This window comes from Leptonychotes weddellii, chromosome 4 (assembly GCF_054177405.1).
Source record: "Leptonychotes weddellii isolate Sample4059 chromosome 4, ASM5417740v2, whole genome shotgun sequence".
Classification (NCBI taxonomy): Eukaryota; Metazoa; Chordata; class Mammalia; order Carnivora; family Phocidae; genus Leptonychotes; species Leptonychotes weddellii.
In genome coordinates, this window is record NC_138372.1 from 147,936,040 (window position 1) to 147,961,948 (window position 25,909).

The window sequence follows — 25,909 nt, forward strand, 5'->3', positions numbered from 1 at the left end:
TTTTTTTTTTTTTAAAGATTTTATTTATTTATTTGAGAGAGAGAGAATGAGAGAGAGCACATGAGAGGGGGGAGGGTCAGAGGGAGAAGCAGACTCCCTGCCAAGCAGGGAGCCCGATGCGGGACTCGATCCAGGGACTCCAGGATCATGACCTGAGCCGAAGGCAGTCGCTTAACCAACTGAGCCACCCAGGCGCCCTCATGGATTCATCTTTGAGCATCATCTTTGATTCTTTCTTGTCACTTCCTTTTTCCATATCCAGGTGTCAGATACTTTCTCTTTGTCCCTTTATAGTAGCTCTCAAATCTGCCCCTTCTCTATTCCCCTGATAACACCCTTATTACACCTGAGGGTAATCTATAGAGTGTGTTGACTCACTGAAAATGTTCCCTGAGGGTGAAGAAGGGATAATGACATTTGAGTACTAAGACACTGAAATATGCAGAGATGCCATTATTAAAAATAACAATAACAGGGGCACCAGGGTGGCTCAGTTGGTTAAGCATCTGCCTTCGGCTCACGTCATGATCCTGGAGTTCTGGGATGGAGTCTCATATTGGGCTCCCTGCTCAGCAGGGAGTCTGCTTCTCCCTCTGCCTTTCACCCTGCTTATGCTCTCTCTCTCTCTCTCAAATAAATAAATGAAATAACAACAACAACAAAGAAGCAATTAAGAGTGCCGGTAAGCCAAGATGAGGCATTTTCAAACATAGCTTAATAAAGTTTAGAAAACAGGGGTTTTATTTAATTTATATGGAAATATTTAATTTGTAGAAAGGTGATGAGAATAAATCTTATCTGTAATTACTGGTAATATGGGAAGCCAGAGAGTCACCAGTGCCTTGTATTACATATTTATATAATTATTACATTGGGAACTCTTTGGGAACCTAATACAGCAGTTCACATATTAGAGATTTTTAACAATATTGCTAAGGACATAGGTTAAGTATTTCCTTAAAGACTGCATTACAGCTCAAATATTTAATTGAAATTTATGCTCAATGGAACAAAGTTCACACTATTAAAATGTCAAGAGAGCATTTTGATTTTAAAGGTTTTTCTTTACCTTTACATACAGGCCTGTGATCACTCCAAGCAGCAAAGACTTCAGCTATCCGTTGACAGGTGATACTCTTAGCACCTTGCAGGACATAATCTTCATCACAAGAGAATTGCACAGTTGATCCAAGGCTAAAATTGAACAGAGGATTAAAAAAAACAGGATTAGAAAAATATAACATAACAATTAGTCTCCACTTCTGGTAATATCCAATAGGTTAAAAGGTTCCATAGTGGCAAAAAGTATCTTTCTAAAATATATGAATCTATTGTAAGTCAATGACATGCAGATGTTGGTAGGTGCTACAGAAAGCTGTCATCAAATTTAATTATCTTGTTATTAGTTGTAGAAGCCAAGGTTAAGTAATTGACTAAATCTCCAATCCTAAGTAGGTGGTAAACATGAAGCAAAAAGTAGTCTTCCTGACTTGAGTCTCAGCACTTATATTCATTGCAGTACTTTTCCAGCAAGTATTTTTATGTGCATTTATTTGGATGAATATTTGCACATCAATCAATCAATCAATATTTAGGGCTGCAAAATTATGTTGATTGTCTTTCATATAAAATTCACCCATCATTTATTACTTAACCTACTGTAATTCTGCTTCCTTTTCTACTGAAAATGAAGTTACTTAAAATGATCATTTCTTAGAACCCTAATTTCTAAGGGTAATGGATGTCTACTGAAACAAAAACAAAAACAAAACAAAACAGAAACCTGACCATGCATTTTCTTTCTTAAAATCCTTGAAGTGCAACTCACCAGAAAAAATAAATAAAGTCCAATTTCCTTTATATAGCATGAAAAGCATTCCAGCAATAAGTCTGACCAACTTCTCCACCTCATCCCTAACCCAGTGCCACATGTGAACAGTATAGCAGCTGACAGTTTCTGTACATGCCATGCTGCTTTCTGTCTGTACTGTTCTCGCTGTCCCCTCTGCCTAAGGGTACCACCTGCACCCTCTCACCCAGCCTTTGTCTGAACAGCTCCTGTTTAGGAAGCTGAGCTTGTCATGGAGACAGATTACATGGTCACATTTGTATTTTAAGAACGTATACCTGGAACAGTATAGAGTGCAGTTTAACATGCAGATTTATTAGATAATAGGGGTGGGTAAGAAAATAATTCCGATAGTGTAGGCCAATGATCGGTAAACTATGTCCTGCAGGACAAATCAGGTCCACGGCCTGTTTTTGTACAGCTCAACATGTTAAAAAGGTGTTTATACTTTCAAAAATTTGAAAAATAATATTTTATGAAATGTAAAAATTGTACTCAATTCAGATTTCAATGCGTATAAATAAAGTTTTATCAGAACACAGGTATACTTTCATTTATATATTATCTATTGCTGTTTTCATGCTACAATGTCAGAGTTGAGTAGTTGCAATGGAGATTTTTGGTTTACAAACTATGCAATACTTATTATCTAACTCTTTATAGAAAAAGCTGGCCAACCTCTTACCTAGGCTAAAGACGACCAAAAAACCTGAAATAGGCATGACAAAGAACAGAAAGGCTTAGTGTAGGAAAAAGTCTGTAGGTATTAGAATCTACTCTCCTATGGAGGCATTTTATTTTTTTTCCCTCACTGTTTCCTTTTAAAAAGGTGGGAATGTGAACTGATACAATCACTGTGGAAAATAGTATAGAGGTTCCTCAAGAAATTCAAAATAGAATTACCATATGATCCAGTGATTCCACTGAGTATTTACCCAAAGAAAACAAAAGCACTCACTCAAAAAGATATATGCAGCATAATTTACAGTAACCAAGATATGGAAGGAACCTGAGTGCCCATCTGTAAACAAATAGATAAGGAAGATGTGGTATATATACAACGGAATATTACACAGCCATAAAAAGATGAGACTGTGCCATTTGCAACAACATGGATGGACCTAGAGGGTATTACGCTAAGTGAAATAAGTCAGGTAGAGAAAGACAAATACCATGATTTCACTCATATGTGGAATACAAAAAAATGAATAAACAAACAGCAGAATGAGAACTAAAAATACAAAGAACTGATGGATGCCAGAGAGCAGGTGAGTGGGAGGATGGGCAAAATAGGTGAAGGGGAGAGGAGGAGAGAAGATGGCAGAAGAGTAGGGGACCCTCGTTTCATCTGGTCCCTTGAATTTAGCTGGATATCTATCAAATCATTCTAAACACCTGTGAATTCAACCTGAGATCTAAGAAAAGAATTTCTGCAATTCTACAAGTAGAAAATCAACCACTTTTTGCAAGGTAGGAGGAGCAGAGAAGTGAATTTGAGGGGATTTATGGGAAGATAAACTTCAGGGGGAGGGAGCCTTTGGAAGCTGGCTATTAGAAAGTGATATAGCAGTGGAGCACAAAATCAGAACTTTTAGAAGTCTGTTCCTGTGAGGGATATCCCTGCCTGAAAGGTGGCAAAGAAGGGCAGAACATTAGGTGGGACAGTGTGGTCTCAGGATCCCTGGGGTCATAGAAAGAACATGGGTGCCTGAGTGTGGCAGAGTTCCCAGGCACTGGAGCAGGGAAGCCAGCTGCAATCAGTGAGGCCAGGAGTGGGGTCTCAGCGTGGTATTGCCATAAACCACAAACAATAGCTCTATCCAGGGACCACTCTCCAAGCAGGGTCCCAACAAGCAGCAAAACCCCTGCATGACCCTCCTCCTTCTCCTGGGAGGAGTGGTACAGGTGCCCCCATGATTAGGCAACTGCTCCTGGAGCAGGGACCCAGAAAGCAACAGACTTCGGTGAGACCACCCCCCCCACACACTCCCCTGGGACGATTGGTGCAGGTGTGCATTGCAGGAGTCTGCAGAGTTTGGCCACACAAAGATGCTTGACTGCTTTTCCCTGATGGTGCACTGAAGAGTGGGGGCCTAGATCATTCAGCTCAGGGGCTGGAGATCTGGGCACTGCAATTTTTTTTTTTATTTTTATTTTTTCATCTTCTAAAGTGGTACAAAAAGCCCTCACGGAACAAACGCCACATAGAGCAACCCTAAGCAGCTTACATTGAGCCTGGCCCCCTGGCAAGGGGCAGTGTAACTCCACCCCAGCAAAGACACCTGAGAATCAGTGCAACAGGTCCCTCCCACAGAAGACAAGCAGGAACATCAATCACATACCAAGTTTATGGATCACTCAGAACTGAAAAACTCCTGTGCTAGGGGAAAAGAGTATATAGAAATCGAGGTTTTTTTCTCATGAGTCTTTAGTCTTAAAAATCTTTTTCCTTTTCCTTTTTTTTTTCTTCTCAACTAGTTTCTCATTTTATCAAATCTATGTTTTTAAGTCTATTTTTTAATTTTCATTTTTACATTATATTTTATAGATATAAAATGTTCATCTATTGTTCATCTATTCTTCTCTGGACGAAATGACTAGGAGAAATTCATAGCAAAAGAAAGAAACAGAGGTAATACTCTCTGCCATAGATCTAATTGATCTGGATATAAGTAAAATACCAGAAATTGAATTCAGAATAATGATTATAAAGTTACTAAGTGGGCTTGAGAAAAGCATAAAAGACACTAGAGAATCTCTTAGTGCAGAAATAAAATCTAATCAGGCCAAAATTAAAAGTGCTTTAACTGAGATGTAGGCTAAAATGGATGCTCTAGTAGCTAGGGTAAATGAAGCAGAGGAAAGAGTCAGTGACATAGAAGACAAAATGATGGAAAGGAAGGAAGCTGAGCAAAAGAGAGAAAAACAACTAATGGACCATGAGGGGAGGCTTCGAGAAATCAGCAACACCATAAAGCAAACAATATTAGAATTACTGGGGTCCCAGAGGAAGAAGAAAGAGAGAGAGAGAGAGACATAAGGTATATTTGAGCAAATCATAGAGGAGAACTTCCCTAATCTGAGGATGGAAACAGACATTCAAGTCCAGGAGGTACAGAGAACCCCCCTCAAAATCAATAAAAATAGATCAACACCCTGACACATAATGAAGCTTGAAAATTTCGGAGATAAAGAGAAAACCCTAAAAGCAGCTTGAGACAAGAGGTCCTTAATTAAGTACAAGGGTAGGAACACTGGACTGGCAGCAGACCTATCCACTGAGACTTGCCAGGCCAGAAAGGACTGGTATGATATATTTATGGTACTAAACGAGAAAAACATGCAGCCAAGAATACTTTATCCAGCAAGGCTGTCATTCAGAATGGAAGGAGAGATAAAGAGCTCCCAGGACAAACAGAAACTAAAAGAATTTGTGATCACTTAACCAACCAAGCAAGAAATATTAAAGGGGATCCTGTAAGTGAAGGGAGAGCCCAAAAGTAACATAGACCAGAAAGAAACAGAGAGACTATGCAGAAACAGGGATGTTACAGGTAATGCAAAGGCACTAAATTCATATATTTCAATAGTTGCTCTGAATGTAAATGGGCTAAATGCTCCAATCAAAAGATGCAGGGTATCAGATTGGATAAAAAAGCAAGACCCATCCATATGCTGTCTACAAGAGATTCATTTTAGACCCAAAGACACCTCCAGATTAAAGGTGAGAGGGTGGAGAACTATTTATCATGCTAATGGACATCAACAGAAAGCTGGGGTGGCAATCTTTATAGCAGACAAATTATATTTTATTTTTTTTTAAAGATTTTATTTATTCATTTGAGACACAGAGATACAGAGAGAGAGAGAAAGCATGAGCAGGGAGAGAGGCAGAGGGAGAGGGAGAAGCAGGCTCCTCACTGAGCCAGGAGCCAGATGTGGGGTTCGATCCCAGGACCCTGGGATCATGACCTGAGCCAAAGGCAGACGCTTAACCATCTGAGCCACCCAGGCGCCCCAGACAAATTATATTTTAAACCAAAGGCTGTAGTAAGGGATGAAGAGGGACACTGTATCATACTTAAAGAGTCTATCCAACAAGAAGATTTAACAATTATAAATGTTTCTCATTCTAAATTGGGAGCAGCCAATTATATAAACCAATTAATAACAAAATTAAAGAAACACATTGATAATAATACAATAATAGTAGGGAACTTCAACACCCTACTCACAGCAATGGACAGATCATCTAAGCAGATCAATTAGGAAACAAGGGCTTTGAATGACACACTGGACCAGATGGACTTCACAGATAGATACAGAGCATTCTATCCTAAAGCAACAGAATACACATTATTCACAAGTGCACATAGAACATTCTCCAGAATAGTTCACATACTGGGTCACAAATCAGGTCTCAACTGATATCAGAAGATTGGGATCATTCCCTGCATATTTTCAAGCCACAATGCTTTGAAACTGGAACTCAATCACAAGAGGAAATTTGGAAGTAACTCAAACACTTCGAGGTTAAAGCGTATCCTACTAAAGGGTGAATGAGTCAACCAGGAAATTAAAGAAGATTAAAAAAAAAACAAACTCATGGAAACAAATGAAAATGAAAACACAATTGTTCAAAACCTTTGGAATGCAGCAAAGGCGGTCCTAAGAGGGAAGTACATTGCAGTACAAGCCTTTCTCAAAAAATTAGAAAAGTCTCAAATACACAAGCTAACTTTACACTTAAAGGAGCTGGAGAAAGAACAGGAAATAAAGTTTAAACCAAGCAGGAGAAGAGAAATAATAAAGGTTAGAGCAGAAACTAATGAAACAGAAACCAAAAGAATAGTAGAACAGATCAATGAAACTAGAAGCTGGTTCTTTGAAAGAATTAACAAGATTGATAAACCCCTAGCCAGACTTATCAAAAAGAAAAGAGAAAGGACCCAAATTAATAAAATCATGAATGAAAGAGGAGAGATCACGACCAACACCAAGGAAATACAATCACTTTTAAGAACATATTATGAGCAACTATATGCCAATAAATTAGGCAATCTGGAAGAAATGGATGCATTCCTAGAAACTTACAAACTACCAAAACTGAAACAGGAAGAAATAGAAAACTTGAACAGACCCATAACCAGGAAGGAAATTGAAGCAGTAATCAAAAATCTCCCAACAAAGAGTCCAGGGTCAGATGTCTTCCCAGGGGAATTCTACCAGACATTTAAAGAAGAACTAATACCTAGTCTTCTGAATCTGTTTCAAAAAATAGAAATGGCAGGAAAACTTCCAAACTCATTCTATGAGGCCAGAATTACCTTGATCCCAAAACCAAAGACCCCATCAAAAAGGAGAATTACAGACCAGTATTCCTGATGAACATGGATGCCAAAATTCTCACCAAGATATTAGCCAATAGGATCAAACATTAAAAGGATTATTTACCAGGACCAAGTGGGATTTATTCCTGGGCTGCAAGGGTGGTTCAACATTTGCAAATCAATCAACGTGATACATCACATTAATAAAAGAAAGGAAAAGAATCATATGATCCTCTCAATTGATGTAGAAAAAGCATTTGACAAAACACAGCATCCTTTCTTGATTAAAATTCTCCACATTGTAGGAATAGAGGGAACATACCTCAATATCATAAAAGCCATATATGAAAAAAACACAGCAAATATCATTCTCAATGGGGAAAAACTGAGCTCTTTTCCCCTAAGGTCAGGAACATGACAGGGATGACCATTCTCACCACTGTTGTTCAACATAGTACTAGAAGTCCTAGCATCAGCAATCAGACAACAAAAAGAAATAAAAGTCATTCAAATTGGCAAAGAAGAAGTCAAACTCTCACTCTTCACAGGTGACATGATACTTCGTGTGGAAAACTCAAAAGACTCCTACCAAAATTGCTAGAACTCATACAGGATATTGATATAAAATCAATGGAATTGATGGCATCAATCAATCAATGGAAATCAGTGGCATTTCTATATACTAACAATGAGACAGAAGAAAGAGAAATTAAGGAATCGATCCCATTTACAATTGCACCAAAAATCATAAGATACCTAGGAATTAACCGAACCACAGAGATAAAGGATGATCTGTACTCTAAAAAGTACAGAACACTTATGAAAGAAATTGAGGAAGACACAAAGAAATGGAAAAATATTCCATGCTCATGGATTGGAAAAGTAAATATTGTTGAAATGTCTATGCTACACAGAGCAATTTACACATTCAATGCAATACCTATCAAAATACCATTGACAGGGCCCCTGGGTGGCTCAGTTGGTTAGGCAACTGCCTTCGGCTCAGGTCATGATCCAGGAGTCCCGGGATCGAGTCCCGCATTGGGCTCCCTGCTCACTGGGGAGTCTGCTTCTTCCTCTGACCCTAACCCCTCCCGTGCACTCTCTCTCTCTCACTCTCTCTCTCTCAAATAAATAAAATCTTCAAAAAAAAAAAATACCATTGACATTTTTCACAGAGCTGGAACAAATAATCCTAAAATTCGTATGGAACCAGAAAAGATCTTGAAAAGCCAAAGCAATCTTGAAAAAGAAAACTACAGCTGGTGGCACCAGAATGCTGGATTTCAAGTTATATTACAAAGCTGTAATCATCAAGACAGTATGGTACTGGCACAAAAACAGACACATACATCAATGGAACAGAATAGAGAGCCCAGAAATGGACCCTCAACCCTATGGTCAACTAATCTTCAACAAAGCAGGAAAGAATATCCAATGGGAAAAAATGACAGCCTCTTCAATAAATGGTGTTGGGAAAATTGGACAGCCACGTGTAGAAAAATGAAACTGGATCATTTTCTTACACCAGACTCAAAGAAAAACTCAAAATGGATGAAAGACCTAAATGTGAGACAAGAATCCATCAAAATCCTAGGGGAAAACACATGGAGCAACCTCTTAGACCTTGGCTGCAGCAACTTCTTTCTAGACATGTCTCCAAATGCAAGGGAAATAAAAGCAAAAATGAACTATTGGGACTTCATCAAGATAAAAAGCTAATGATGTGATGTATGGTGATTAACATAATAAAATAAAATTTAAAAAAAAAGGTAAAACTTCTTCACAGCAAAGGAAACAGTCAACAAAACTAAAAGGCAACCTATGGAATGGGAGAAGATATATGCAAACGACTATCAGATAAAGGGCTAGTATTCAAGATGTATAAAGAACTTATCCAACTCAACACCCAAAGAACAAATAATCCAGTCAAGACATGGGCAGAAGACATGAGATACTGCCTCACACCAGTCAGAATGGCTAAAACTGACAAGTCAGGAAATGACAAATGTTAGCAAGGATGCGAAGAAAGGGGAACTCTCTTACACTGTTGGTGGGAATGCAAGCTGGTGCAACCACTCTGGAAAACAGTATAGAGATTCCTCAAGAAGTTCAAAATAGAGCTACCCTGTGACCCGGCAATTACACTACTTGGTATTTACCCCAAAGATACAGATGTAGTGAAACGAAGGGGCATCTGCACCCCAGTGTTTATAGCAGCAATGTCCACAATAGCCAAACTGTGGAAGGAGCTGAGATGTCCTTCAACAGATGAATGGATAAAGAAGATGTGGTATATATATACAATGGAATATTACTCAGCCATCAGAAAGGATGAATACCTACCATTTATATCGACATGGATGGAACTAGTGGATATTATGCTGAGCGAAATAAGTCAATCAGAGAAAGACAATTGACATATGCTTTCATTCATATGAGGAACAAAAAAACAGCACGGAGGATCATAGGGGAAGGGAGGGAAAACTGAATGGGAAGTCATCAGAGAGGGAGAAAAACCATGAGAGACTCTTAACTATAGGAAACAAACTAGGGTTGCTGGAGGGAAGATGGGTGGGGGGATGGGGTAACTGGGTGATGGGCATCAAGGAGGGCATGCGATGTGATGAGCACTGGGTGTTATATGCAACTGATAAATTATTGAACTCTACATCTGAAACTAATGATGTCCTATATGTTAGCTAATTGAATTTAAATTTAAAAAAAGGAAAAAAATGGGTGAAGGGAGTGAAAGATATAGGCTTCCAGCTATGCGATGAATAAGTCACAAGAATAAAAGGCACAGCATAAGGAAGATAGTAAGATATTTGTATTAGTATTGTATGGTGACAGATAGTAGCTACACTAGAGAAGTTGTACCACTATGTTATACACTGAACTAATGTAACACTGTGCATCAGCCTATACTCACATTTTTAAAAGTGGCTATCTTTAAATATAAAACACACTCAGAAAAGTGTACAAAACAAAATACACAGCTCAGTGAATTATCATGAATTAAACACCCATACAACCAAGAAATAAAAGATTAGGGTCTTCTTGAACTTCTTAATGACCCCAAGATTTATTTAGACTGCTCTATAGCCTGAGCAGCCTTACAAGTTTAACTAATAGCAAATTATTTGCCCTTTTTTACTTCCTCATCTTAGTCAATAAAAACTCTATCCTTCTGGTTGAAGACCAAAAACCTTGGGAGTCATTCTTGCCCCATCTTTCTCTTTTAGTTTTTACATCCACCTCATTGAGCAAATCCTGTTATGAACACTTTCAAAACCAAGAACCTAATATTTCTCACCCCTACGGTGTTACACCTTGATCCAAGCCACCATAATTTCTCATCTATGTTGTTGCCTATGGTCCTTTTGCTGTGTTGCTGCTTTGCTGTAATCTGCCCTTAAATAGCATCTGTAGCAATCGTTTTAGAAGATTGCTCAAATTATGCCTTTGTTCTGTGTCAAATCTTCTAATGCTTCCCTATTTCACTGAGATAAAGGCAGTGCCCTGACAATGGCCTATGTGATCTGCCTGTGCTAATTTTTAGAACTCATTTCCCACCACTTTCTTCCTCAATCTCTATTATTTGGTTACACTGGCTTCCTTGCTCTGGCTTGAAAATATTAAACATGTGCTGGCCTCAGGGTCTTTACGTTTATTCTTATGTTAGTCTGGAAAACGCTTCCATCCATAAGGTCCTCTTTGGCTATTATCTATAAAACAACTCCTCCTAATCCATAAGCTCCTTCCATGTTATTTCCTATACACTATCTGATGCACTGTGTATTTGTCTACTCATTGCATTTCTCATTCTGCTAAAAAAACTCCAGGCACTTACCTATTTTGTTTTTCCAACCTGTCAAACATATCTTATTATGTAGCAATTTATTAAGTATATATATATATGTATATATTTTGAGAGGCTGAATAAATATCTTTACTATATATGTATAATAAAGATAAATATATATCTTTAATAATGCAAATAGATGATCTAAAATGCCTTATTCCAGAGATATCTTATCCCTATAATTGGACAAATTATTCTTGGGTAAGATACTCTCTGAAGGTTATTTAAATCGCTTATAACCCACATGCACTCACCTGCTACTATGTGACCCATTTGCTGTGTGTGTTCCAGAAACAGTGAGGAAAGTAATGTGATTAGAACAAAACAAATGAAGGAGACCAGGGTAGAAAGTGTTTGAGTTTGTTTCTTTTGATTATAGCAAACTAATACACAGCGTGGAGACAGGCACTTTGTAATAATAAACAGGTAAGTGTCCTGCTACTATACCAAACACGACCAGTGATGGTCCCTAAAGTTTCTACCCACTCCCTTATGCACTCAAAGATTAACAATACCAGTTAATACAATGGGGAAAGTAGTGTAGAGCTGTGGCCAATAGTTTAAGATAAAGAGTCTCAAAGAAATTTCAAATCCTAACTCTTTCCCAGTTTTATGGCTTTGAGACGGTAAAAATGTCTGAAAGCCTCAGCTTCCTCATCTGTTGGGATCATGTAATGAAGTATCATTTATAAGGCACACAATAACTAACACATATTGAGCACTCAATTATTCCCTTCAATTATGGAAGTAACTGTGAAAGCTGTTAATTTCTTCCCCACCAGCAATGGAAAGAGCCTGGGCATCTGCAAATACCTCCATTTGGATCACAGCTACACTTGAACAGACTCTAGAAGATAAAACTAAAAAATATAAAACAACACAGAGAGGGAAGAAATCAATGGAATAGGAGGTCTTTTCAGAAGAATCCAGGCTCAATAATATCTAGAAAATGGATATCTTGAATAAATGCACTGTGTTTTCATTTTATGAACTGTTTTAATATTTGAGTCAATCTTAAAAAAATTTACAGCTAAGTTTCATTAAAAATAGTGGGGGGTGGGAAGGATGGGGTGGCTGGGTGATAGACATTGGGGATGGTATGTGCTATGGTGAGTGCTGTGAAGTGTGCAAGACTGTTGAATCACAGATCTGTACCTCTGAAACAAATAATACATTCTATGTTTAAAAAAAAAAAAAAGAAGAAGAAGAAGATAGCAAGAAGGGAAGAATGAAGGGGGGGAAATCGGAGGGGGAGATGAACCATGAGATACTATGGACTCTGAGAAACAAACTGAGGGTTCTAGAGGGGAGGGGAGTGGGGGGATGGGTTAGCCTGGTGATGGGTATTTAAGAGGCACGTTCTGCATGGAGCACTGGGTGTTATTTGCAAACAATGAATCATGGAGCACTACATCAAAAACTAATGATGTAATGTATGGTGATTAACATAATAAAAAAATATGTATTTCTATGTTGGTAGGATACTCAATCTGATAGAACATTCCAAAATAAACAATTGAACACATTTTTAATTTCAAAGTATGGAATCGTCAAGCATATGGTATGCAATGACATAGCTTGAAAAACAAGTGTTGATCTTCACTGTGATTATATTGGCCCGTGTTGAAGCACTATCATCTTTTTATTTACTTTTTAATAACTTTATTTATTTAAGAGAGACAGAGCATGAGTGGGGGGAGGGGCAGAGGGAGAGGGAGAGGGAGAAGCACACTCCTCACTGAACAGGGAACCTGTGGGACTCAGTCCCAGGATCCTGGGATCATGACCTGAGCTGAAGGCAGACACTCAGCCAACTGAGTTACCAGGTGTCTGCACTATTATCTTTTTTAAATTATACTTACTATTGCAGAAACACACTATAATATCAAAGCGGTCAGTGAAAAAAAGATGTGAATTTTTCAAAATATGTAATTTTTCCCTATTCTAACCCAAGAGAGCTAATATAATTTTATTTATACAAATAAATAAAAGATGAATAAATACAGAGTTGTGGAAGGACCAATGATGGTTACTGGGTCAGAAAAGAGAATATAAGAAATAAGGGGACAAAGGAATCTTGAGAGCATTGTATTAAGAGTGAATATGTATTTATTTTTTTTTTAGTTATTGTTTTTTTGGTTAATGTAAAGGTCAAGACAATTTCCTGACAGATGGAGAAATTCCTCACTAAAGCAGATGTATATTTTACAAAATTATCACTGTACAAGTAGAAACTATCCAGGCATGAAGGCTGACATAAAAATTAAAGCATCTGCAAATCATTTCTGAAGAAAAAAAGTTAAAATACTAAACATGCAGAAAATAACTATCATCAAAATTATCTCAATGTTTAATATCTTTGAAAATCAAATGATTCTCTAAATGTATTTAAATTAATAATTTCAAAAATGATTAATTGTACATTAGAAAACCTGAGGTTATTCTTACCAAAGTGAGATTTGGAGTAGAAAATATTACAATATGATTTTTTCTCTTTTAAAATTACACAAGTGATTTATGATTATCATAGAATATTCCAAGAATAAAGATTAGGAAAAAAGTGAAAATTATTTTAAGCTCTACACTGTAAACATATTTTTAATCTAATTCCAAAATTCCTATTCTTTTCTTATTCATATTCATTCTCTTGTCCTTCCTTACTGCAAAAACAGAGCGACTGCATCTCCTTTTGTAAGGGCTATTTCTCCACCTGGTTTTGGATTCAGTAATGTCTCTCCTTTGTACCACTGGTTATTCTTTCTCTCTTGAATATTCAATCTGTCTTAAGCTTGAAGCAAAAGTGATAGCATTAACTCACTTATAAAGTTGTAGAAATTATATACATATTCATGCAATTTATCTAAGGTGATGGTAAATTACCTTATTTTCAAAATATATTGTTTCTGATTCTAAAATATATTGATAATTTTTTTTCAGATATCTTAAAAGATTTTTAACTTTAATAAAAGCTTTCCTTCAAATGAGAAAAGAACGCCATGGTCTTTTTATATGTATTGCTCATTTATTTCATTGTCCTTACAACATGAATGCCATTCCTTTCCAGAGATAGTATCAGCAGAATCAATTCTATGCCAAATGTCAGAAAAATTCAATTCAGCATTCAGACACTTTTATATTTTAGTCTCCTGCTCTACTACCTTCTTTGCTCTATGGGTTATAAGTTTGGATACTGTCCCTGGGTACCTTGGCTTGTGCAATGGTGCAATGTTAAAAGTCACTCACTACCTCAATCAATATGGAAACCAAATACTACATTCTCAACCTCCTCAAACTAGGACTTCTGTGTACATTTAAAGCAAACCAGAAGGTGATGCTGCTACCCGCCCCACCTTCCAACACTTCATTTCACTTCAGCCTAAATTCTATCACTAGAAGTAAATCCTTCTATGGTTTTATTTCGTATATGCATATACTTCTATGAAACACAATAGAATAGAAATATTCAAAAAAGGACAATATCCTGGGAAAAGGAACAATCCCAAAGAAATAGTTTGTTCAGAAAGATACACAAGACCACTAGATGAGCACATTACTGCGGATTTTCATATAAGAACATAACAGCTCTTCAAAACAAAAACCAAAAAAACAAAAACAGCCCTTCATTAGTTAAATAGCTACCTAAGCTAAAAGAAAAGCCATTAAAATGAGTTAGAATTCTACACCTTCAGAGAAAAGGATAATGATTATTATCATGGAACCCTTTTCTTTAACTTCCAAAATTAAATGTGATCACCTTATCAGAACTCTTAAAAATTTTCTCCTCGAAAGGAAATTTTGTACCTAAAAAGATTTCAAAGTTTTAAAATTCAGTACAATTATGAAAAAAATAACAACTAAAAATCTTATTTTTATCTTGATATTTATTTCTTTTCTATTTTTTCCCGACGTATAGGAGATAAATCCTTGCCAGTTTGCTTTTTTGTTTCTTTTTTTTCTTTCTCTTTTTTTTACATCTTGTATTTAACATTCACTAGATCAAATATTGTTTCTTGATTGAGCATGAATTTTTAATAAATGTTTAATCCTGGATTGGCACAGTGTTTTTACAAGTGAAGTATCATACAGATCTGTAACTGTGTTATAAAGTAAGAGAAAGGCACATAGTAGGATAATGATATTCTTTGATGGAAAAAGATAAGGAATAAATTAGCAAATAGTGTTTCTGAAGGTTAGGAGTAAAAAAGGGTTAGGTTATTCAGAAAAATCACAATATACACACACTTCAGTGACAAAATAAAATTTATTTAAAAATATGAACAAAAACTGTTGTACTGTGATAAAAATGTTTTATGAGACCAAGTGTGAAAATTGAGAATAATAAACTTTTCAAATAGTATTAATTGAAAAACTATAATAGGTATGGCACCAGTTTTGTTGCTATACCCATAGAAAAGAAAGTGGTTGATGCAATTAGAAATTAGAATCTGATAATATAATCCCTGAAAACCAAAATGCAAAATAAAATTAGTGTCAAAAGTAAGGTCTAAAAAGCTTTAATGCTATGGTGTTAGGTTGGTAAGTTTCCTAATCATTTCCACCACATGCTGTTTTGTAGCTCACATGAAAGCATATCCATAAAATGTGCCTTGCATAGGCAGTGTCATAAAGTAAGGCAAATTTAACATCACATTTTTGGCACTTCAGCTCTAACTGTACCTATTGCTTTTCTACTCCTCTTCCCCACATCCCTGTACTCATATTGGCTATGAACTAAGTAATGCAATGAGGCTAACGCTATTTGTTGAGCTAACCCTATTTCAGAGCTTACATTGTTATCAAACTTTGACATATATATGTATTTTTTAATATTGGTAACCAGTTCATTGCAAAAAGCCCCCCAAAGGACTATGACCTTCTGTTTAAGAATAGCTGTCATAGAGGAATAAACCAACTGAAGTAGAGGTTTAAATAAAATCAGATCTACCTCAGAGTAAGAACACATTCCAGAAGCATAGAGGAGTTGAAGCTGGAATACACAGTGTTATAAACTATCCAAGTTGATCAAGTTTTTTGTTTTTTTAAATCTTAGAATACTTTTTAAAAGAATATTAACAATTAATATTTGAATATATTGGGCATTCTAGTTTACGAAGCACTCCTCTGTATAAAATCCCATTTAATCTACTCTTGTAGCAGTTATCAATTTCATTTATTCTTTAGCCCGAGAAACAAACAGATGCAAGAGTAATCCACAGGGAACTTTGTGGGTGATATTTAAAGTGCAAAGACTAACACACAATACAAGTCTCTCATTGTTTGTGAACCACTTAATGCTTTATAGGATGGAAAGGCCACTTAGATTGAACACTGACTACCCACATTTAATATTTGTATCTTAAATCTTACATGGAGATGCTGACAATAATAAATTATTGCAAATGTCAGTAATGCAAATTTGGCACATTAAGTTGCTACTGCCATGTTAAGCCTATAATATAAAATAAACTTAATTTTACACATTCAGTTTTAGTAACATTATGGCCCACTCTGGAAAATTTCGAGCAGATTGGATTAGATTATCTCTAGGTGCATTCTATCTGTAACATTTCATGAATCAATCTGCTTTTTATTAAAGTAAATGCCACAACAAATGCACCTCAAAGACTTCATTGCGTTTTCATGTAGTTGTGCTTCTTTCATGAATGAAGAATGTTTAACTTAGAAGTGAGGTGTTCTCAACTTTTAAATCGTTCTCATTTAATATAGTGACTGTGCTATAATGCAGTTCCTCTAACATATTATCAAAATTATATCATCCTGATTAAAATAACTTTGCAATTAATGTGTCCATTTACAGGGAAAATACCTTTCCAGTAAAAAACAAAAACTAAAACCAAAATTAAGAAATTCTGCTTTCATAAATGTTGGGCAAGTCTCACTGTCACCTTTCTGAAGTCAAAAATAGGAACTGGAGAGTACAGGGTGACACAGAAAATAACAGATCCCTCTGAGGTTTTCTTGTTTCCCAGCTAGAAAATTCAGTAAAAGGGTAATAATAAATATCATAATAAAAAACAAATCATTGTATAAAATATTACCAAATGGTGTATGGCAATAAATAATATCTATAATTCAAATTTTGGCTATGGAATTCTTTTAACTTTAAAAGAAAAATAAGTCCCAAGCATTCCCCCAGAGTATGACATACAATGATTGGTTCAAAGTTTTCATTGCTACTCTGCTACTTAATACAATAAATCTTCCCATGAGTCTTAAGGAAGACGTGGTCCTGTTTTTATCATCTTTTCACTAGCTCTCTATGACCACAGGGCACAAAACTAGAGAAACACAGAGTGTACCACACTCTGATTCTCTGAATTGCAAATCAGAGAAGAGCTCTATATAATGATTTTTGTGCAAGCAGAAATGAGTGAGTGAGCTGCTACCTTAAAGTGATCAATTGTATTTGAGAAGTTAAATGTAGAGTGATAAAGTCATATTATTTCAGGGGTGCCTGAGTGGCTCAGATGGTTAAGAGTCTGCCTTTGGCTCAGGTCATGATCGCCTGGTCGTGGGATCGAGCCCCACATTGGGCTCCCAGCTCGGCAGGGAGCCTGCTTCTCCCTTTCCCTCTGCCTCTTCCACTGCTGGTGTTCTGTCTCTCTCTCAAATGAATAAATAAAATATTTTAAAAAATCATATTATTTTAGATATTTTAAAGAACTCCAAATTCTCTTGTGGTCAGATTGGTTCCCAGTATGTCACACTATGTGAGTTCTGAGAGTATGAACTAGTGAGGGGTTAAAAACAGTTTTGCCCTTGGAGTGGGAAGTTTGAAGCTAAGGAAAATCTAAAAATCACAGCCACAGACAGTGGACAGGTATACAGAGTTATGCTAAAGGGCTGGGCAGAATAGTAGAGACATTTTATGAATCACTGGGATACAAGTTGAATCCTGTAAACTCTCAAGGGGAAAAATTATGTCTTACTCTCCCTTTTATCCCCTACATCTGCAGTCTAGCCCAGTGTCTGCTACTTAAGTACCAGGAAGTATTTGCTGAGTGAAAGAAACACTAGGATAGGGTTCCTGGGTGGCTCAGTCGGTTAAGCGGCTGCCTTTGACTCAGGTCCTGATCCCAGGGTCCTGGGATGGAGCCCAGCATTGCAGGGCAGGGAGCCAACTCCTCCCTCTCCCTCTGCCTGCCGATCCCCCTGCTTGTGCTCTGTCAAATAAATGAAAAAAATAAAGTTTTGAAATCATGATGGATTGCCAAAAAAGTTACAAGAGTTGTAAATGTTTCTTAAAAATAATTTAAGCAAGGGGCACCTGTGTGGCTCAGTTAAGTGGCTGCCTTCAGCTCAGGTCATGAACCCAGGGTCCTGGGATCGAGTCCCACATTGGGCTCCCCCCTCAGCGAGGAGCCTGCTTCTCCCTCTGCCTGCCATTCCCCTGCTTGTGCTCTCTCTCTCTCTCTCTCTGTCAAGTAAATAAATAAAATCTTTGAAAAAAAAAAGAAAAGAAAAGAAACACTAGGGTAAGGCATGCTAGTTTAGATGCAGAGCCAGGAGACATTTGCTGATTTGGGGCATTCTGTAGTATAGTTAGAAATACCCTATTGTCCGTCTGGACTCTGACAATGGAATGAGAGGGAGCTGGTTCATGCAACAGGGCTTACTAAAATACAAAATAAAATGCCAGGGTGCATTTTATTGTATATTTTTTCTGCCCTTTTTTACTAGATAAAATTGCAGTTCCCAAACAGGTATTGAGCATGTCAGGTTGGTGCAGTGAACATAGGGGTAGCCGCAGTGTACTTCAAAATTTTTGAAGGAAACACAGACATTTATCATGCATCAGTCAAGCCACTAGCTTGAGAGAGTTTAGTTTCAACATTAGATCACTATATTTCTCTCAATGACATCATAGCTTTGTGAAGCTGGATTTTCAGTGGTTGCTGTAATAAAAAGCAGTTACCGCACCATTTCACTCTGAAACAGGAAATGAGAGGGATGATATCTAATCTGATCCAAGGTTTGAGAAGTTGAGCAATCTACAACAATGCAAGGTTGTTAGAACATAAATTTGTAAGACAAAATGGAAGTGTTAAATATTTCTTTGGGCCTGAAGAAAATGATTAAGACACTAAAGGCCTGTGAACCCAAAGAAATGGGAACTTCTTGTGCTAAAACACAAAACCCCATATTATAAATCTATTTATTTTTGTATAGCAGTGTTTTTCAAAGTGTGTCTGGAGCCACTGACATTGTAAATCCCAGGGGGTTGGGTCTTTTTATATATTCAGACATATTGACCATACCTCCTGTGTCTGAAGGTAAAGCTCAGTAAATTAAATTTTTATACTGAAATTTTTAGGTGATTCCAATAAGTCAAGAAGACTGAGAATGAACAACTTATACCTGAGACTTAGATTACACTGTTTGTTAACTAACTGGAATTTAAATAAAAACTTTTTAAAAAAGAGAGTGAACAAATTAGTGGTCAGCTGGGAATATGGATTAAGTAGGTCTAGAAATAAAGCAAGCACTTGGTCTGAATATGTTTTAGAAATGCTAGGTTTTATTAGGTATCATATAGATGTTACATACTGCTTTCTCGCTAACATGTGGGATCTTTGGGATAGAAAATGTGGGTCACTCATGGTCCGGTTGCTTCTTACCTCTTTCACCTTGTCTTCCACAATTTGTGCCCCATTTCCACCCTGGCAACCTACCTGACTAACCCCCCCCCCACACACACACATGACAAACCATTCTTTCAGACACCTATTTATTCACCCTTCCTTGCAAACACTTTTTTCACCTTTTTAAAGTGTACAATTTATTGGGTTTTAGTATATTCACAGAGTTATACAACATCACTACTATCTAATTTCAGAATATTACTGAAACTTTATTTTTATTATGAAACTCCATACCTGTTAACAGTCACTCCCTCTTACCCTCATAGGTGGCCAGCCCACCCAGTAGGCTCACAATGAAGTCACAGGAGTCATGGGTGCTTGCAATTAGAAGCCCTTGGGTGAGTAGGATGGGAATCTTGTGTGTGGGTGGGGGGAGGAGATACCTCCAGGGCAATTGCTTATTCTGTGACACCTGACTTCAACCTCCTTCTCATAAATCTGTGTCTCTGTTTTTGAGCTCTTCTGGTAGCCACCTGAATGTCCCACAGAAAGACTACAAATTCAAAGTATCCCAAATTCAACTGATCCTCTCTTTGAAACTTGTTCTTCTTCCTTTATTTCCAATCTTAGTGCACACTACTACCATCAACTTAGTCATCCAAGACAGAACTTACCGCACTTGCAAATATGTATTCATTAATCTATTTATTCAATATGTATTCATTGAGTGTTTACATAGGAGTTACAAACTCAAATGTCTAAAAATCAAAGCCAAAAATTTGATCATGAAAAGGTATCTGCTTGATTAAAGCCATGTATATTCTAAGAGAATACCTCTATTATTTTTTTAAAGATTTATTTATTTTAGAGAGAGAGCGCACACAAGGGGGGAGGGGCGGAGGAAGAGAAAGAGAGAGAATCCTCAAGCAGTCTCCCCAGTGAGCACAGAGCCCACATGTGATTCCATCCCAGGACCCTGGATCATGACCGGAGCTGAAATCAAGAGTTGGCAGCTTAGGGATGCCTGGATGGCTCAGTCGGCTGAACATCTGCCTTTGGCTCAGGTCATGATCTCAGGATCCTTGGATGGAGCCCCACAACAGGCTTCCCTGCCCTGCGGGAAGTCTGCTTCTCCCTCTATGCCTCCCCCAGCCTGTGTTCTCTCTCTCTCACGCGTGCACGCTCTCTCAAATAAATAAAATCTCAAAAACAAACAAAAAAAGAGTTAGCCACTTAACCAAATGAGCCACCCAGGTGCCCCTAAAAGAATTATTTTTTTCTTAAATACAATGCAGGCCCAACAAAATAGAATGCTTGCTGACCATGATTATTGAATCTTTGCTATATGTTAGTTTCTATGCAAAGGGGATACAGAGGATACCATATTGAAAGGAGATATTACACTCTCCTCTCAAAAAATTTATGGACAAGAGACAAATAGAAAAAATAATTCACAGTACCACATTTTAAGTGTGGAGATTATTTAAGAAAAAAGAAAGGTGGGTCCCTAAAAAAGGCTGGTTGGGGTTGAAACCTGAGCTTAATACTAGAGGTTGAGCAGATGTAGCCAAACAAAGAATGAGAAGACAGACATTCTATGTAAGGAATGCAGCCTACAAAATTTGCAGTGATTACAGACATGACAGATTCTGGGAACCACAGTAGTTGACTATGGCTAGTCTAGTCAGTATGTGTATATATGCATGTGGGTGTGAGTTGAAGTTGAAAATGGGAGTAGGATGGATGAGGGATAAAAGATTGGTAATATAGGATATTGGAGAACAAAACTGAGACTAAATCATACATTGCATTTTTATGCTGTCTGTATCTGGCAGACTCTACCTGTTGCCTTTCAACAATTATCTCATACCCCTTAAGCAGAACCCTGACTTATTCAGGATATTCAGGATATCTTAATGCCAGCCCCAGGCAAGACACACGTTTTAGTTTAAAATGGTTATATGAATCTCATTCACAAGGCGATTGATTGTTTCAAAGGTGTGCATGGCAATCATTTCGGAACAATGAAATGGAAGTTGGCTAAGACTTTTCTTCCTGAACAAGAATACAAGATCTCAAAAAGAGAAAATTCTTTGACGTTAGTACTTCTTCCTTTTTTAAAAGAGGTACTGGTATCTGGAGCAAGGGCATCTTGCCATCACGAGACAATCAGCAAGCGGCTCAAAACTAATATGCTAAGAATGATGAAGGGAAAAGATTTAAAAAGACAGAAAGAGGCTTGTTCTCCAATAGTATTACTAAGAAGCAGAATGCATGTTATATATGTTATTTGGGAAAAATAAAGCTTTATTTGTAAAATGTCCTTTGGGTATTCCCTTACTTGCAATAGCTTATATAAAGGAGTTTAGAAGTTACCTTATGATACATCACTTTGCCTTTTTCTTTTTGTTTTGCTTAAACATAACATGTGTGGAGGAAAGGTTTTAATTATGGGAATGTATTCCATCAATTGGGAATGTATTCCATTCTCTGGTCTACTTGGCAAACTCCTTTTTGGGCTTTCTCTTCCACCCCACTTTGTACTGGACACTCAGCAACACAAACTCTCCCTGAATGTGCTGCATGGTCTGCACCCATCCTCAAATTGTCTCCTATGCTTCTTGTCTATGTGGAATACTTCTACCCATTATCAGAACAAAATGAAGATGTCACCTCCCTTGGGGCAGCTTTTCCTCTCTATATCTCCCAAAGAGGTAATCATCTATTTCTCTGTATATTAGATATATTTATCTGGTTGTACTTACCACAGTGCGTAATTTTTTTAATTCCATTTTTCCCTATACAACTGAAAACTCCTTTTTAACCAACAGTGCACAAGGGTTCACTTTTTTCCACATCTATGTTAGCATTTGTTATCTCTTATCTTTTTAATGATGACCATTCCAACAGGTGTAAGGTTATATTTCATTGTGGTTTTAAACTGCATTTCCCCAATGTTCAGTGATATTGAGTATGTTAGTGACCTTTTCATTTACCTGTTGACCATCTGTATATCTTCTTTGGAGAAATGTCTATTCAGGTCCTTTGCCTATTTTTTTTTTTAAACTGGATGATTATTGTCATTATTTTTGCCATTTAGTTGTATGAGTTCTTTATACATTTTGGATATTTGCCACTTACAAGATACATGGTTTGCAAATAATTTTTTTTTCCCATTTTATGGCTCATCTTTTCACTTTGTTGTTGGTTTCTTTTGCTGTATTTAGTTTGATGTCGTCAACTTGTTTTTTGCTTTTGTTCTCTTGTTTTTGGTCTCAGATTAAAAAATTCATCACCAAGACCTACATCAAGGAGCTTTATTCCTATGATTTCTTCTGGGAATTTTGTGGCTTCAGGTCTAACATTCAAATCCTTAATCAAATTTGGGTTAATTTTTGTGAGTTGTGTAAGATATAGGTCCAATTTCATTCTTTGACATGTGACTATCTATTATCCTAGCACCATTTATTGAAGAGGCTGCCTTTTCTCCACTGAGTATTCTTCATTCCCTTGTCAAATGCTTGGTTTAATTCTGTTTCATTGGTTTATTTGTCTGTTTTTATGCCAGTACCATACTATTTTGATGACCGTATCTATAAAATATAGCTTGAAATCAGGAAGCGTGCTATCTCCTGTTTTGTTCTTCTTTCTCGGAATTTCTTTGGCTTATTTGAGGTCTTTCGTGACTCCATATAAATTTTAGGAATGTTTTTCCTACTTTTGTAAAAAACATCATCAGAATCTTGTTTTAAAATCATTTACTTATTTATTTTTATTTGAGTATAGTTGACACATAATGTTGCATTAATTTCAGACGTACAACTAGTGTGATTCAACAACTCTGTATGTTATATTTTGCTTACCACAAGTGTAGCTACTGTTATCATACAATGCTATTATAATACCATTGACTATATTTCCTATGCTGTACATTTTATTACCATGACTTTCATTCTGTAACTGGAAACTTGTATTTCCCACTCCCTTTCACCCATTTTGCCCATTTCCCCCTTCTCCCCTCTGCCAACCACCAGTTTGTTCTCTGTATTTGTAAGCTGATTCTTTTTGTTTGTTTATATATTGGTTTTGTTTTTTTCTTTAGATTCCACATATGAGATCATATGTTTTTGTCTTTCTCAGTCCGATTTATTTATTTATAATACCCCCTAGGTCCATCCAGGTTGTTGCAAATGGCACAGATTAATTCTTTTTCATGGCTGCTTAACATTCTAGTGTGTGTGTGTGTGTGTGTGTGTGTGTGTGTGTGCGCGCAAGCATATGCATTTGTGCGTACACATATACACATCTTTATCTATCCCTCTACTGATGGACACCTGGGTTGCTTCCGTATCTTGGCTATTATAAACAATGTTGCAATAAACATAGGGGTGCATATGTCTTTTTGAATTAATGCTTTCATATTCTTTGGATAAATACCCAGTAGTGAAATTATCAGATCATATAACATTTCGATTTTTAATTTTTTGGGAACCTCGATATTGTTTCCCACAGTGGCTGCACCAATTTATATTTCCACCAACAGTGCACAAGGGTTCCTTTTTCTCCACATACTTGTCAACACTTGTTACTTCTTGTCTTTTTGATTTTTGTCATTCTAACAGGTGTAAGGTGAGAGCTCATTGTGATTTTGATTTGAATTTCTCTGATGACTACTGATGTTGAGCATCTTCTCATGTGTCTGTTGACCATTTGCATGTCTTCTTTGAAAAAAATGTCTATTCAGGTTGTCTGCCCATTTTTAATCAGATTATTTGTTTTTTGGTGCTGAGTTGTATAAATTCTCTATATATCTTGGATATTAATCTCTTATCAGATATATGCTCTGCAAATATCTTCTTTCATTCAATAAGTTGCCTTTTTGTTTCCTTTGCAATGCAGAAGCTTTTTATTTTGATGTCATCCCTATAGTTTATTTTTGCTTTTGTTTTACTTGCCTTAAGAAGACATATGTAGAAAAACATTTCTATGACTGATATCAGAGAAATTATCAACTGTGTTCCCTTCTAGGATTTTTATGGTTTCAGGTCTCACATTTATGTCTTTAATCCATTTTGAATTTATTTTTTTGGCGGTGTTAGAAAATAGTCCAGATTCATTCTTTTGCATGTAGTTGTCCAGTTTTCTCAGAACCATTTACTGAAGAGACAGTCTTTTCCTCATTGTATATTCTTGCATCCTTTGTCATAAATTAATTGACCATATAAGCATAAGTTCATTTCTGGGCTCTCTATTTTGTTCCATCAATCTATGTGTCTATTTTGTGCTAGTACCATGTTGTTTTGATTACTACAGCTTTGTAGTATATCTTGAAATCTGGAGTTGTGACACTTCCAGCTTTGCTTTTCTTTCTCAAGATTGCTTTGGTTATTTGGGGCCTTTTGTGATTCCATATAAATTTTAGTATTATTTGTTCTAGTTCTTTGAAAAATGCTGTTGGTATTTTGGTAGGGATTGCACTGAATGTGTAGATTTCTTTAGGCAGTATGGACATTTTAACATTAATTTTTCCAATCCAGGAACATGGAACATCTTCCCATTTGTTTGTTGCCTTCAGTTTCTTTCATTAATGTTTTACAGTTTTCAGAGTACAAGTCATTTACGTCCTTGGTAAATTTATTCCTAGGTAATGTATTCTTTTTGGTGAAATTGCAAATGGAATTCTTTTCTTAATTTCTCTTTCTGATACTTCTTTATTAGTGTACAGATATGAAACTAATTTCTGAATATTAATTTTTTATGTTATGTTAATCACCATACATTACATCATTAGTTTTTGATGTAGTGTTCCATGATTCATTGTTTGCATATAACACCCAGTGCTTCATGCAGAACGTGTCCTCTTTAATACCCATCACCAGGCTAACCCATCCTCCCACCCCCCTCGCCTCTAGAACCCTCAGTTTGTTTTTCAGAGTCCATAGTCTCTTATGGTTCATCTCCCCCTCTGATTCCCCCCCTTCATTCTTCCCCTCCTGCTTTCTTCTTCTTCTTCTTCTTCTTCTTCTTCTTCTTCTTCTTCTTCTTCTTCTTCTTCTTCTTCTTCTTTTAACATATAATGTATTATTTGCTTCAGAGGTACAGATCTGTGATTCAACAGTCTTGTACACTTCACAGCACTCACCATAGCACATACCCTCCCCAGTGTCTATCACCCAGCCACCCCATCCCTCCCACCCCCAACCACTCCAGCAACCCTCAGTTTGTTTCAAAGAGGCAAAGAATCTGTACTCAGAAAACTATA

At 36.7% G+C, this 25,909-nt stretch overlaps 1 protein-coding gene across 2 annotated transcripts in view; it reads right to left on the minus strand.

The window, feature by feature from the left end:
* CSMD3 (CUB and Sushi multiple domains 3) overlaps positions 1–25,909 on the minus strand; it is a 1,160,890-nt gene that overhangs the window by 640,926 nt on the left and 494,055 nt on the right. For both annotated transcript variants that reach the window (XM_081816413.1, XM_081816412.1), the window contains one exon: positions 1,070–1,194. In XM_081816413.1, coding sequence (XP_081672539.1) covers positions 1,070–1,194 — 125 coding nt within the window. The remainder of the gene's footprint in view (positions 1–1,069; positions 1,195–25,909) is intronic.